The 11,487-nt window shown below is 40.5% G+C and overlaps 3 protein-coding genes across 6 annotated transcripts; 2 read left to right on the top strand and 1 right to left on the bottom strand.

Annotated features, from left to right (window-relative positions):
* The first annotated feature begins 59 nt into the window (after positions 1–59).
* Positions 60–2,733, top strand: LOC117642744. 4 transcript variants are annotated; one of them, XM_034381239.1, is made up of 9 exons: positions 60–321; positions 419–496; positions 575–685; positions 791–1,029; positions 1,108–1,312; positions 1,382–1,551; positions 1,646–1,844; positions 1,933–2,148; positions 2,246–2,733. In XM_034381239.1, the coding sequence occupies exons 3-9, from the start codon at positions 584–586 to the stop codon at positions 2,486–2,488; spliced, it is 1,374 nt and encodes a 457-aa protein (XP_034237130.1). In that variant the 5' UTR covers positions 60–321; positions 419–496; positions 575–583; the 3' UTR covers positions 2,489–2,733. The 4 variants fall into 4 exon arrangements, with proteins under 4 accessions (XP_034237130.1, XP_034237131.1, XP_034237132.1 ...); XM_034381240.1 differs by lacking the exon at positions 419–496; XM_034381241.1 differs by lacking the exon at positions 419–496 and having other exon boundaries at positions 60–387; positions 1,664–1,844.
* Positions 2,734–2,811: 78 nt separating this feature from the next.
* Positions 2,812–6,108, bottom strand: LOC117642742 (SCF E3 ubiquitin ligase complex F-box protein grrA-like). Its single transcript, XM_034381236.1, has 11 exons — positions 5,893–6,108; positions 5,604–5,807; positions 5,369–5,538; positions 5,123–5,291; positions 4,792–5,028; positions 4,444–4,722; positions 4,152–4,355; positions 3,771–4,065; positions 3,571–3,680; positions 3,356–3,499; positions 2,812–3,267 (listed from the first exon to the last, which is right to left on the bottom strand). Exons 1-11 carry the CDS (start codon positions 5,959–5,961, stop codon positions 3,052–3,054), a joined length of 2,097 nt encoding a protein of 698 aa, XP_034237127.1. The 5' UTR covers positions 5,962–6,108; the 3' UTR covers positions 2,812–3,051.
* Positions 6,109–6,205: 97 nt separating this feature from the next.
* LOC117642743 (serine-rich adhesin for platelets-like) lies at positions 6,206–9,885 on the top strand. Its single transcript, XM_034381237.1, has 15 exons — positions 6,206–6,492; positions 6,706–6,806; positions 6,884–7,076; positions 7,153–7,214; positions 7,291–7,333; positions 7,422–7,515; positions 7,599–7,664; positions 7,773–8,300; positions 8,386–8,545; positions 8,652–8,769; positions 8,936–9,021; positions 9,094–9,218; positions 9,326–9,448; positions 9,543–9,630; positions 9,722–9,885. The coding sequence occupies exons 2-15, from the start codon at positions 6,714–6,716 to the stop codon at positions 9,737–9,739; spliced, it is 1,797 nt and encodes a 598-aa protein (XP_034237128.1). The 5' UTR covers positions 6,206–6,492; positions 6,706–6,713; the 3' UTR covers positions 9,740–9,885.
* Positions 9,886–11,487: the final 1,602 nt, after the last annotated feature.

Raw genomic sequence — 11,487 nt, 5'->3', positions numbered from 1 at the left:
TCTGCTGCCGCTGCGCGGCTGCCGCTGTCGTAGTAGCAGCAGCAGCAAGCAACAAATGAAATGAATGGGCGGCCGGCAACGGCAACAGCAACAGCTGATTGATGTTGAGTTTGGCGTTTGACCGGCAGATCACACCGTGCTTGGCCTGTGCCGTCGTCGATCGTGATAATTTGCTGCGGGGAAAAATACCAAACAAGAAGAGAGAAAACTCTTTGAGAAAGAATAACGAAAGAGGATTCAAAGGAAAGACTCCCTGTGTAGGGCCTTAGTGATAATACCAGCAAAAATTTCGCTTTTCTCGACGTCATTTCAAGGCGCGGGGTAGGTGTCAAGTTTATCACAACTGGAAGAAATAAAGTGTTTGCAACACCTGTTTTTACGATGAGTGTAAGAGTTTCAAACTTATTTTTCTTTGTAGCGTTGAATCATAGCGGCCTCAAGTTTGTTCATTTATTTTTGGGTGATATCAAAGCATGATAATCAGGGTTCAAGAAAGGTGATGGTTCTTCTTGTTGTACAGTACCTTGGTAAAAGTTCTCTTCCCACTCAGCAAAAATTGGAAACACCTTTTCAGATTTGCAAGATGCCACGGTTCATTGATGATTCATCAGAATTCCCTGGTGCACAGCTTCCGCATCAAAGAAGTTCAATTGAGTCAGAAGATGACCTCCTCAGCAGTGTGGATGTAAGTTCTTGTTTATTTTGACTGTCTAAGAAATGAATTCTGTGGAACAGAACTCAGAGTATGACGTCATAGCAGTTTAATAACAGACTTTTTGTGTTGTTTTAGGTGGCTGAGGTGGTTGATCAACCTGGAGAAGATTTGCTGAGTACTGCTGCAGTTTTACGATATTGCAAATTCAGAATTTTAAGACCCTACACACGTCTCCTAGCTGCTATGGGCCTAAGACCATTAACTTTAGAGCCAACAGAGTCTCGTTGTCTTAGCATCTTGGGTCACCTCCATTTGATTCAAGCGTTGGCATTTATGTGTATGGGATACCTGTTGCAGTACATGAGCTGCTTTCGGTACGCTAAAGCATCTGCATTGATTTCAATAGAACCAGTTCAAAACTTGTGGTGCTACCCGTGTCATTCTTTTTTCAGGAGAGATCGAGGCTTTTGTTATAAAGCTAAGCCCACTTTTGCACGATCAGTTGCTGATGTAGTGAAGTCTCATGATCAGGTATGCTATGGCAGTCTGGTGTTCAGTTATGTGCTTCCAAGCCTCCTCCACCTGGCGGGCTATGTCTATGCTTTATGGCTGTTTCGAATTCGTGAAAATGAGCAACTACAGAATCTTATGGAGAGGGTAAGTGTTTCCATTCACTCTTTTTATGGTTAAGGCCTGATCTTCTTAATTGACTTAACTTTACTTCAGGCATTTCTTCTGTCATCTGGTCCCAACAATGGTCCATCTAGCCAACGATATTTGGTACGCATACTGTGGCTCTTTATTGGCCTTAGCATTGTTTGGGTTGGATTATCCCTTGTTGCGGTCACCATCATGATGCTGGATGGATCTGTGATATTCCAATGGTTAGAACACAGGTAAGCTTTTTTTTAACAAACAAATTCAGTTTCCATTTTTTGTTTAAAATTGAACTTAAACTTTAAAAAAAATTTTTTTGACAATGATGAGTAGTGTGCTCTTTTTTGACAGTCCCTTAGAGCTTAAGTATGCTCTGACTGTTCTGCTTCTGTTCTCTACTCTGTGGCATGATATGGTGCAAGCAACAATAACAGCAAGTTATTGCCTTCAAAGCCAACTTTTAACATCACATCTCTATTTCCTACGGAAGAAGCTTTTACAACACAATTTGCAGCCTTTGGATTTTATGAGGGTAAGAAAAATAACTAAATTTATTCTTAATTATGTTTTTAAGTTAAGGTATGTGAGAATGTAAGAACCATATCTTTTTTATTTTGTAGGAAATAAATGAGTTTCAAAATTTACTTGAGTATTTGAATGAAGAATTGGCACCTGCTGTATGCATTTTCACAGTTGTCAATTTGTCGTGGGCCTCTGCAGGTCTAATCTGGATTTTCAATTATGACTCTGTAGACAAGGAAACTCACCCCATTGTTGTTGTTAGTGTCCTTAATGTCATATTGTGGATTCTTGCATCTGTAGCTCCATTCATTCAGGTAATGCAAGCATCCCTTTACTTGATAATAAAAACCAAAAAGAAATATTGTTTGAATGCTTTACAGGGCTACTTAAGACTATTGTTTTATTTTCTAGGCTGCTCGTTTGACATCTGCTTGTGAGAATACAAAACGCCTAGGACATGACGTTCGTGTTCGTCCTTTTGTCTACTTAGACGCACCCAATGAAGACTTGGACGCTGTGCTTTTATTCACATCCTCTCTTCACATGCAAGCTAAGCTCTTTCAGGTGCCAATCTGCGGCCGGCATCTATGTTTATTATTAGCGGGTACTGGTATTACCATTTTAACTTTAGGGCAATGTCATGTGTTTCAATAAGACTTCAGTTTGTGCTAAAAAACAAAATTTCAAGTCAAAACACCTTACAAGTTTTTTTTAAGTTGATTTTAAGTATGTTTTAGTGTTAAATTTGATAAGACTGTTTCTTCTTTAAAAGAGATTTAAGAAATTGAATCAATTGTGTGATAAGTAGTTTTTAGTGATACTTGTTATTTGTACTGCTTACAATGTTGTGTGTTTATTATTTCTAGATCTGTGATGTTATTATAGAAATGTTGTATCAATCTTGCTCAATATTTGTGTTCTACAGTGTTAGTCAGACACACCATTCCATTTTCCACCTACAATCATCTCAAAAAGTATTACAGGTCAGAATAGATTTTATTTTCTAACGCAGTAGGGTCGTCTAATACTGTTAAAAGCTTGTTACCAGCACCAACCCGCTTGACAGTTGACCTCTCAGATTGGTAAGAATAGTCAACAGATGCTAAATACTATAACACAAATCACAAATATCACAAAAGCTGCTCTGCCATGAGAAGCTGACAGTTACAGAGTAACATACTGTACTTGAAAGTAACTTTGATAATCTTTTCAAAATACTATTTTTTCCTTGGCATAGGAGGAACTGGAGGAGGAGGAGAGAGATCCTCATTAGGGTCAACTGCTGCAGGTGGGAGTAGCAGGGATGGAATATGATTGATGGAAACATCTTGGCATACTGCAAGTCGATCACATCTCCTCATATCCAGGTGCCGTAGTGACTTGCCATGTTTAGCAATTGACATCACACTTGCATTTGTCAGCTTTTCACATGCCTAAAATGAAAAAAACATTATTATTCATTGAATACATATGCAGCAGATTCAAAGAGAACACATAAATGTTGACTTCACAGCAACTTACTGATAAGTCTAGATATTTCAATCTTTGAAGGTTTTTACATAGTGCCTCCACTGCATCGTCGCAAACATTGTAGCACATACTGAGAACCAAGGATTCAAGGCTTGAGTTGTTCAGTGCTAAAGCTGCCAATCCTGATTCAGTTACCTACAAAACAAAATACTTGTAACTGAGGTTCATTCATCATGTTCATTCAATGGAATTATTCTTTACTATACCTGACAACATTGTGTTAGATCCAAATATTTGAGTTCTAAAAACTTAAATGCATGACAAAGGCTGATGTCTGTTATCCTTGCACAGCCTGATAGATTCAGAGAGCACAATCCTGCAATGAGTACAAAATTGATGATGAGCAAAAATAATTTGATAAAAATAGCTAAAATCAAGTACCTGGATTTTTCTTTTTAAGATTTACCTTTTAGCCTTGACAAAGAGAACCCCAAGCCACTGATGGTAGGAATGGAATCTTGGAATAACTGCAATATGGCTTTTTTCCGCTCAGCATCTATTACTATTTCTTCTTCAGCTCGACTCTTAAGAGATATTCGAAGTCTAGACTTCATACCTCCAGCAAGATTAGTTTCATCAAAATGATTCACTGGTAAATTTGAAGTTGACGCAATGGATTGGGATGAATGAGTTACCATTCCAGTAAGTCCAACATCAGTTATTTTGTTGCATCCAGAAAGCTTCAAGTACTGAAGTGAGACCTATGTGGGTTGTAAGATTGCAAAATGCATAACAAATCAAGTAATTTTAGGAAAAATGATAATAATTATATTTATTTAGGACAGACCTGATGTTGGAAAATTGCTTGTAGTGCAGTGTCAGTGACTGCTGTTATACAATATCCTAAATCCAGATGAGTTAGAAACGGCAAGCTCTCGGCTAGCTTTACCACTGTGTCTTCTGTCATATTATTGATTCCACTGAGGTAAAGTTGACGAAGCTTAGCATTCCCTTTGTTACACAATCCTGCCAATATTCCATCAGACGTCACCTAATTAAGAGGGAAAGACAAATGCCTCATAAATATAATCACTCGAATCATCAAATGATTTTGTATGTGCCAAATATTGAGCACCAACCATATCACAGTTAGAAAGATCCAATTTCACGAGATTTCTCAACTTCACAACCTCTGCAACTCCTATGTTGCTTATTGCCCTACAACGACGAACACACAGATCTTCCAAATCAGGCAAACTACGACAAATGGCAATCATAGATGGATCTGTTACTCGAGAACAACAACTTAGGTCTAAACTCCTAAGCCTATTTTGATGTTCTGTGAGCACAACAATTCCAGCATTTGTCAGCTGTTCACATCCTGCCAACTTCAAATTCTTCAACTTTAAATCTGCAACCTGAGCATAGACAAATGTCAAATTAAGGCCACAATGAATAAATCCATAAAGCATACCTATTTGAGTTACCTTTGCAAGCTGAGTGAGAGCAGGGCTATCAATTAGAGTGCGGCTAAAGCAGAGGGAATGGAGCTGACGTGATCGAGAAGTTATGTGGTAGAGAATGTTCCGAAAAGTAAGAATACTGGAAGACTCCATGGCTTTAAACTCATTGTCAGTTGCCTCGTCAATATTTTCTTTCCCTTCTTGGGACTCCGTTGAATGTTTCGGATAAAACTTTTTGTAAAGGCCCATGTGAAATGAAATCTAAAACGAAGAAAAGCAGTATTTCTTTTGGAAAAATGTTTTATATGGATACGGTTTCTAGCTTGAATTGGAACCAATTATTAAGATGATGTACCTGACAACCTTCCAGAGATACAGATTGTAGATTTGGAGCAATCGCTACTAAGCGATTAAGGAGAGCGTCAGACAAATAACTGTTGTGTGACACCACAAGTTCTTTCAAATTAATGAGAACATTCTGAAGTTGTTTGATTTCCTCTTGATCACGCAACAGTCCACCAGACCTTAGGGAGATGAAACTTGTGACAAATTATGTACATTAAAAGTATTGAAAAATACCACATTATTTTTTGAAACTCACATAAGCAGTTCTCGGCAACCACTTAATCTGATACTCTCAAGACTTTCACATTGTAACAGGATATTGGTGAAATCTCGCTCACGTATGTCACAATTAAATATATAGAGAGATTTAATACTTGGCCCAAACTGAGTCCACAGCCCCGGCCAATTCCATCGCACTTCCTCCTCCTGAAAATACGCAAGAAGTTCAGTTGAGGCGAACCGAAGCAGTCCCTGTGTGTATCAGTGTTTACCTTGAACACAAAGTGAAGAAATTCTCGGCTGCTATTTGTAACATCAGTGATGAGGGACCCGACTGCTGTGCCATTGCAATTGAAGTTCACAATTTCTTTACAAATCAGCTTTGTGTCTTGAGATGCCTCATACCAGGAACGACATACAAGACGAGCGCATTTCAGGTCAGAGAGGTGAAGGAATTGAAATATGTACATCAGAACCTAAAATCACATTACCATTGTAACAAAGAAGGACTCCAGCAGAACGCAAGACAAGCGGATCAAAACAAGGGACTAAAGCACTAACCTCAATGGGTAAATGTGGAGGTGAGTTAGACTCTTTTTTGCCATTGTTCTCAATAGTGTCACCTGTCATAATGCACTTGAGAATTTCTATAAGAAATTTCGACTCTTCTTATATAATGTCTTAATCCTCCGAGGCGCGATGTCATTCAGTGCCTAGCGGATATGTTAGTTGGGATCAGCTGATAGCAGAAAGCCCTAGCATTAGCACTGACGTCAGACGACGCAATAAGTGAGGGGGAGAGTGGGGGTAGCCCGCCAAAGAACACAGTTTAGCCAACACCAAGTCAACAGTCTTCGAAGTTTTCTTATGGGCACAAGGCTTTAATTGTTTCTCTCTGAGGCTTAAATCGTAATGCTTACGTTTTTAATTTCCAATTTTTTTAAAAACACGTACGGTTGTGTTTTTCTATTGATCCAAATTATGCGTATTGGTCGTCAGCGTTTTCAGTCTGGATTACGAGTTGCCGTTTGAAAATCGGAAAATTCTCGTTTCACTGGAACGTAATTTCATCCTTTCGGTCTCAAAGTCAATTTTGATGAGAACTGAACGAATCGAAGTTTTTTATATCTAGATTTAAGTGGATTCTCTTGAACTTTACTTGTAAGTTTGTTTTATCACAGCTTCTCCTTTAATTTGACATTGTTTTATGGAGGTTATGTTTGTTGTTGATAAATTTATTTTAGTTGCGTGGTCGGATGCACCTTACTTGAAATATGTTCGAATGTGATTTTCGTAGAGTGCAACACCGTCACGTTTTTCGCTACCCAAACAAATTTTGATCTTTCATTTGTTTACTTATTCTTCCCTCAATAGAACATGCCATGAATCGACCATGGGAAATAATGATGAATTTTCAGAAGAACCTTAAACCTGGCGCTGCTGGAGGTGGAGGGAAGACGACTACCCAAGTTCAAGTATGATTACTATTTTTGTTTTCTTATGACTGGGTTGCACATTTTCCTTTCATGTTTTCCTCTCCCTTTTTCTCTAGTTAAGTGCAGCTGCCCAACGATTCCTACCAAGTACTACTGTTATGCCATCAAGAACTCACAAAGTTCGGAACATTATCAATGAATCAACTAGAATTATTGAGGAAAGTCGTCTTCCTGAATTAAACAATACAACTGCAAGTTTCTGTCAGAACTGTACATGTGATAACTGTTCGAACGCATCCATACTTAATGGTAAGTGACATTAAATATCAATATTAAGGCGGTCTTTTTCAAACTTAGTATTTACAGTAAGTGGCTTGTTTTACAGGAACTCAACTGAACAATCCCAATATCAACACTTTGTATCTCGCATTTGAAAATTTTCTTCAAGTAAGTCAGATTTGACAGTTGTAATTCACTATGGATGAATAAATTGGTTGAACTATCAAGTTTATTGTTGTTTCAGGCCCAAAAGCAACAGTTTGTCACAATGATTCAACAAATAGCCAGTATGCAGCTCTTATTTTCAATTTCCAAAATGAATGGTTGAGTTAATTGCATAATTAATAACATTCTGTTCTTTCTCTTTTAAATTAGGTTTGGATAGCTCTGCAAGCACTGACTTCTTTACTTCAAGCAGATCATGCAGTCAGCCAGCCCTTACTGAATGTGATTCCTCAGAAAAGACAAAGTATGACTTCAAATAATATTTAGCCTCTTTACTCAAAGACAAGGATTATTATTAATTTGCGTGTGTTCTCCCTTCTGTTAAAGGAGCAGGGTGGCTGTCTCTTCAAACGCTAAGAGTACTGAAAGGAATGGAGCTACCACAGACACAAGGTAAAATTGCCAAACTGTGGCGTAGTAACATAGTAGTAACAATGTCAAAAACATTATTAGAAACTTCATTATTATAACTTAATTGATGCTGTTTGTAATTCCTCCCAGATTAGCCACATCCAGTTCTGAAATTCCAACAAGGGCTCTTGACAGAGTTGATGAGAGTGAATTGTCTGACTGCACAGTTACTGCAGCAGAGGAGTTCATAGAAACCAAAATGAATTTAGAGGAATGCATCAAAGATGAAACTTTGAAGAATGAAGATGAAAAGGACTCCAAGAACAATCCTGGGAATGAAAATCAACACCTTGAAGGGAGTTGTGCTTGTGACTTTGATAACTATATTGATGAGTCCTTTAAGCCAGTGAGAAGATCATCTATCTTGAAAATGAGAGACAGCTTTGTGCTTCTTGAAAATTTGGACACAGTCAAAGAACCGCTATGTGATGTAATGCCCTTGAAACCAGAAACAACTGGGTCCATTGATAGAACTATTCTTGTTGAAAAATCAAATTTTACTGCACCTTCAAACAGTAAGAACAAAATGAAATTATTTGTGCCCCCTGTTGATGCGACTTGCACAAGATCAGGACGTGCTTTGAAAAAACCTCAACCATATTGGACTGCAGCTTCAAGGTAAAACAATACATTTGTCTCATGAAATTTTAGCAAAGACGTGTTTTTATCACAAATTTTTGTATGGCCTATGTCTTAATTCTAGAGTTGGTATTAAAGAAGAGTTTTCTGTGGATATCAAAGAAGAGGCAATAAAACCCAGAAGAGTAGGCCGAAATGTCAGTAACAAAATTAAACCCAAGCAAAATGTTCAAAAAAAGAGTAAGAAAACTGTTACAAAATCAGTTTTGTCTAAAGAAGATATTGTGAGTGATGTGCATTAGTAAACTTTTGAATTTATATTTGTGAAATAGCATAACTACCTATTAAACTAGTTGTTGTTTTTTTCTTTTTTTTCCTTTCTGTTTTTAGAGTTGTGATGTGGACAGTAAGTCTGAACTACCATCAACATCTTCCAGAACCCAAAAGCATAATGTTGTTTCCTCAAGTTCTGATGCTCTTGTGCCGACTGGAACTGGTGCCAAGCGAGGTTTGTTGATCTATCGGATGATTCAGTTGTGCCATGTATTTTCGCAAGCTTGCACTGCCACTATGCAGTCCCGCCATGGTTGCAAAAATACATGGCTCAAGTGAAGTAACAGGTGTAGTAATCTAGCTTAATGGTAGTTTTATTCATCAATTTATTTTTATTACAGGGAGAAAAAAGAAGTCAGCAACCAATTCTGAATCTACACATGCCACAAGGGATGCATCAAAAAATATTTCTGCCAAAAGGAGAAAGGTTTGTTTATAACAGTCAAGAATTGTTTTCAGTCATAATATGAATTTCAAATGTCTATTTTTTGTCCTGTAGATAGAAAGTCAAATATCAGAGTCATCCTCAATGTACTCTGATGACAAACAGATCTCAAGTTCTGCAGCTAAACCACAAAACATCAGGTCCAAGAGAAACACTCGAAGAGGCATTCAAAATGAAAAGTTAGTATTCCATGGACAATCTTCCAGGCAGATAATTGATTGTATCTACTGCAAATACTGAAATAGGACCAAGTATGTGCTTCAAATTTTATTGTGTTTGATTCCAGTACTGCTGTTGGCCCCGGTGACATTAAGGACATCAATCAAACAGCGAAAGTAAAAAATGAAATTCTTAAATCTAATAGGGTGAATCTCAGGAAACCAACTAGAAAGGGTGAAGACAATGCTCTGTAAGTACTGTGCTGCATATCTACATTTTTCTAAATTTGATACTACCAAGAAGTGCACAAAAGAGAATGAAACACTATTTTTTTAAATCTTCAGCCTTCAGTCGCAGAATAGTGTTCGGTATCCCTCACTAAGTGGAAATTTATCTTCTGCATCAGAGCCTGAATATGAATGCTACTTAGATGTAAGTACAATTTGTAGTCGTAGTCTGAATAATAAGTGAAAGAATGAATTTACAGCCCTTGTCTAAACTGATTTTCTCATTTCCCCCCCAGGACAATCTTTCCGATTAAGTTCAATGAAAATGCAAGAGATTATATACATTATTTTTTATTTTTTTCACAAATGTAAAGTTTTCAAATTATGTTACACATGTTAATTTTTTTATGTGTTACTGGCAAAGATTTTAATGATAAATGAAAATTATGTTAACCCATCAGTGTGGTGCTGTTTTTCACTTCTGCATATTTCCTTATTTTGTCTACTTTTTGGCATGATACTCTGTTGCATCATAGGGTGATTGACTAACAGCTTACAAAGGACAGGGCAGTCCCTGTGCCATCACTCATTCAGCTGCAATCACAGCGACTCTGGACGCATCAAACATGCATATGCTTCCCCACAGTAGGCTGTACAGGTCATGAAAACTCATGGCCTCTGACATTTCAGTCTAAGTTCAAGGGCCTTTTAAGGGTGGCTCATAGACGGTAACATATGGGCCGAGCCTCGAGTACACAGTTCGAGGGAGAAGAGAGATATCCGAGGACGTTCAAAAACGGACGGAAATGTCCGAGACACAAGGGAGCGCGGCTTCCCAGAATGTGGGGCAAAAGCAAAACGGTCCCAAAACACGGACATTAGTGTTACAAAATGATCGTGCTTGTTAAGGGCGAGCGGCGCACGGCAGGGGGCCGAACCGGCTCTGCCTTTGTCGCCGTGGGAACGTCTCGGATCCACCCACCCTCCCTCACACGCACACACACAGCTGGCTGCAGTCTGCTCGAAATAACGCCGCCATTCAGAGAGAGCCGCGTAAAGCCGTTCGCTTTGGCATCGATTGCAGTGCGGCAGTGCGATGATCGTCGGCGCGGCGATACAAAGGAGTGACCAGGACGAGCCCTTCGGCCTGGCGCTACGCCTGGCGCTAGCAGAGCTTGCCGGAGAAAGCGCTACGCAGAGCGACGCCAACGCGGGACAGGACATGCGCCCCTCATTGCAGCCGTTGCATCGCCTGCGGACTGAGAGCCGTTTTCGTCGCTGTCTCTCTCGCACGCGTGGATCGCTCCGTATGCGTGCGAGAGAGACGGAGCGACGAAAACGACCCTCGGAGTGAGTCCGCTGGCCGCGGCTGGCCGGCAGCGTGTGAATCATGGCCACCGGAAAGGTCAGTGCGTTATCACCTCACGGCGTGCAGCTTGCAGTGCAGCCTGCAGCTGCCGTCGTTATGGAAACGGCGCGAAGGAAGAATGAAACCGAGAGTGAGCGCGGCGGGGCCTCGCACAGTGGCGGACTGGCTACCGGCGGCTAAAACGCCAGACGCGTTTTGAGCTCCAGAGTCGCTAAACAGGCCTCGAACCGAACGTGTGACCCCATCAATGGATCCCTCGTTCGGAGAGCAATCCATTGGTAGGGTCACACTTTCGGTTTCAGTCCCAGTTAGCGACTCCGGAGCTCTCAGCGCGTCCAGACCGCTTCCGACGGTCTTCTGGCCCACTGTGCGGCGCGCGTGACCGGGCAGGCGGGCAGCCACGCTCCTCAGGCGCGCTCGGCGGGACAGCAACAGCCCGGAACTTTGGCGCGCTCCGAACTCCAGAGTAGAGTGTGGATCGAATGAAGTCATGTACTTGACTCAAGTCGTGAGGAAAAGCCTCCGAAACTCGTCCTCCGGGCACTGCGTGCACTATGGCCGCGCAGGGACGCAACTCTAGGCGCTGCCGGGCGCTGCTCAGGTGACGTCACGCCGACGGCCGGCGTCGTAAGGACGTAAGGACTCGACAAAACGCGGCGGCGCCATGGCGGCGCATGCGGTGCCATCTGATGC

This window comes from Thrips palmi, unplaced genomic scaffold (assembly GCF_012932325.1).
Source record: "Thrips palmi isolate BJ-2018 unplaced genomic scaffold, TpBJ-2018v1 HiC_scaffold_16, whole genome shotgun sequence".
Taxonomy (NCBI): domain Eukaryota; kingdom Metazoa; phylum Arthropoda; class Insecta; order Thysanoptera; family Thripidae; genus Thrips; species Thrips palmi.
The sequence above is the reverse complement of the archived record's forward strand: the minus strand, read 5'-3'. Positions and strand labels throughout refer to the sequence as shown.

Coding starts and splice junctions, on each gene's coding strand:
- LOC117642743 (XM_034381237.1), top strand. CDS start 6,714: ATGAATCGACCATGGGAAATAATGATGAATTTTCAGAAGAACCTTAAA. Junction 8,301..8,385: donor TATTGGACTGCAGCTTCAAG/GTAAAACAATAC, acceptor TCTTAATTCTAG/AGTTGGTATTAAAGAAGAGT. Junction 9,449..9,542: donor AAGGGTGAAGACAATGCTCT/GTAAGTACTGTG, acceptor TTAAATCTTCAG/CCTTCAGTCGCAGAATAGTG.
- LOC117642742 (XM_034381236.1), bottom strand. CDS start 5,961: ATGACAGGTGACACTATTGAGAACAATGGCAAAAAAGAGTCTAACTCA. Junction 5,539..5,603: donor TTCTTCACTTTGTGTTCAAG/GTAAACACTGAT, acceptor GCGTATTTTCAG/GAGGAGGAAGTGCGATGGAA. Junction 5,292..5,368: donor GGTTGCCGAGAACTGCTTAT/GTGAGTTTCAAA, acceptor CATCTCCCTAAG/GTCTGGTGGACTGTTGCGTG.
- LOC117642744 (XM_034381238.1), top strand. Junction 1,030..1,107: donor CAGTACATGAGCTGCTTTCG/GTACGCTAAAGC, acceptor TTCTTTTTTCAG/GAGAGATCGAGGCTTTTGTT. Junction 1,845..1,932: donor AGCCTTTGGATTTTATGAGG/GTAAGAAAAATA, acceptor TTTATTTTGTAG/GAAATAAATGAGTTTCAAAA.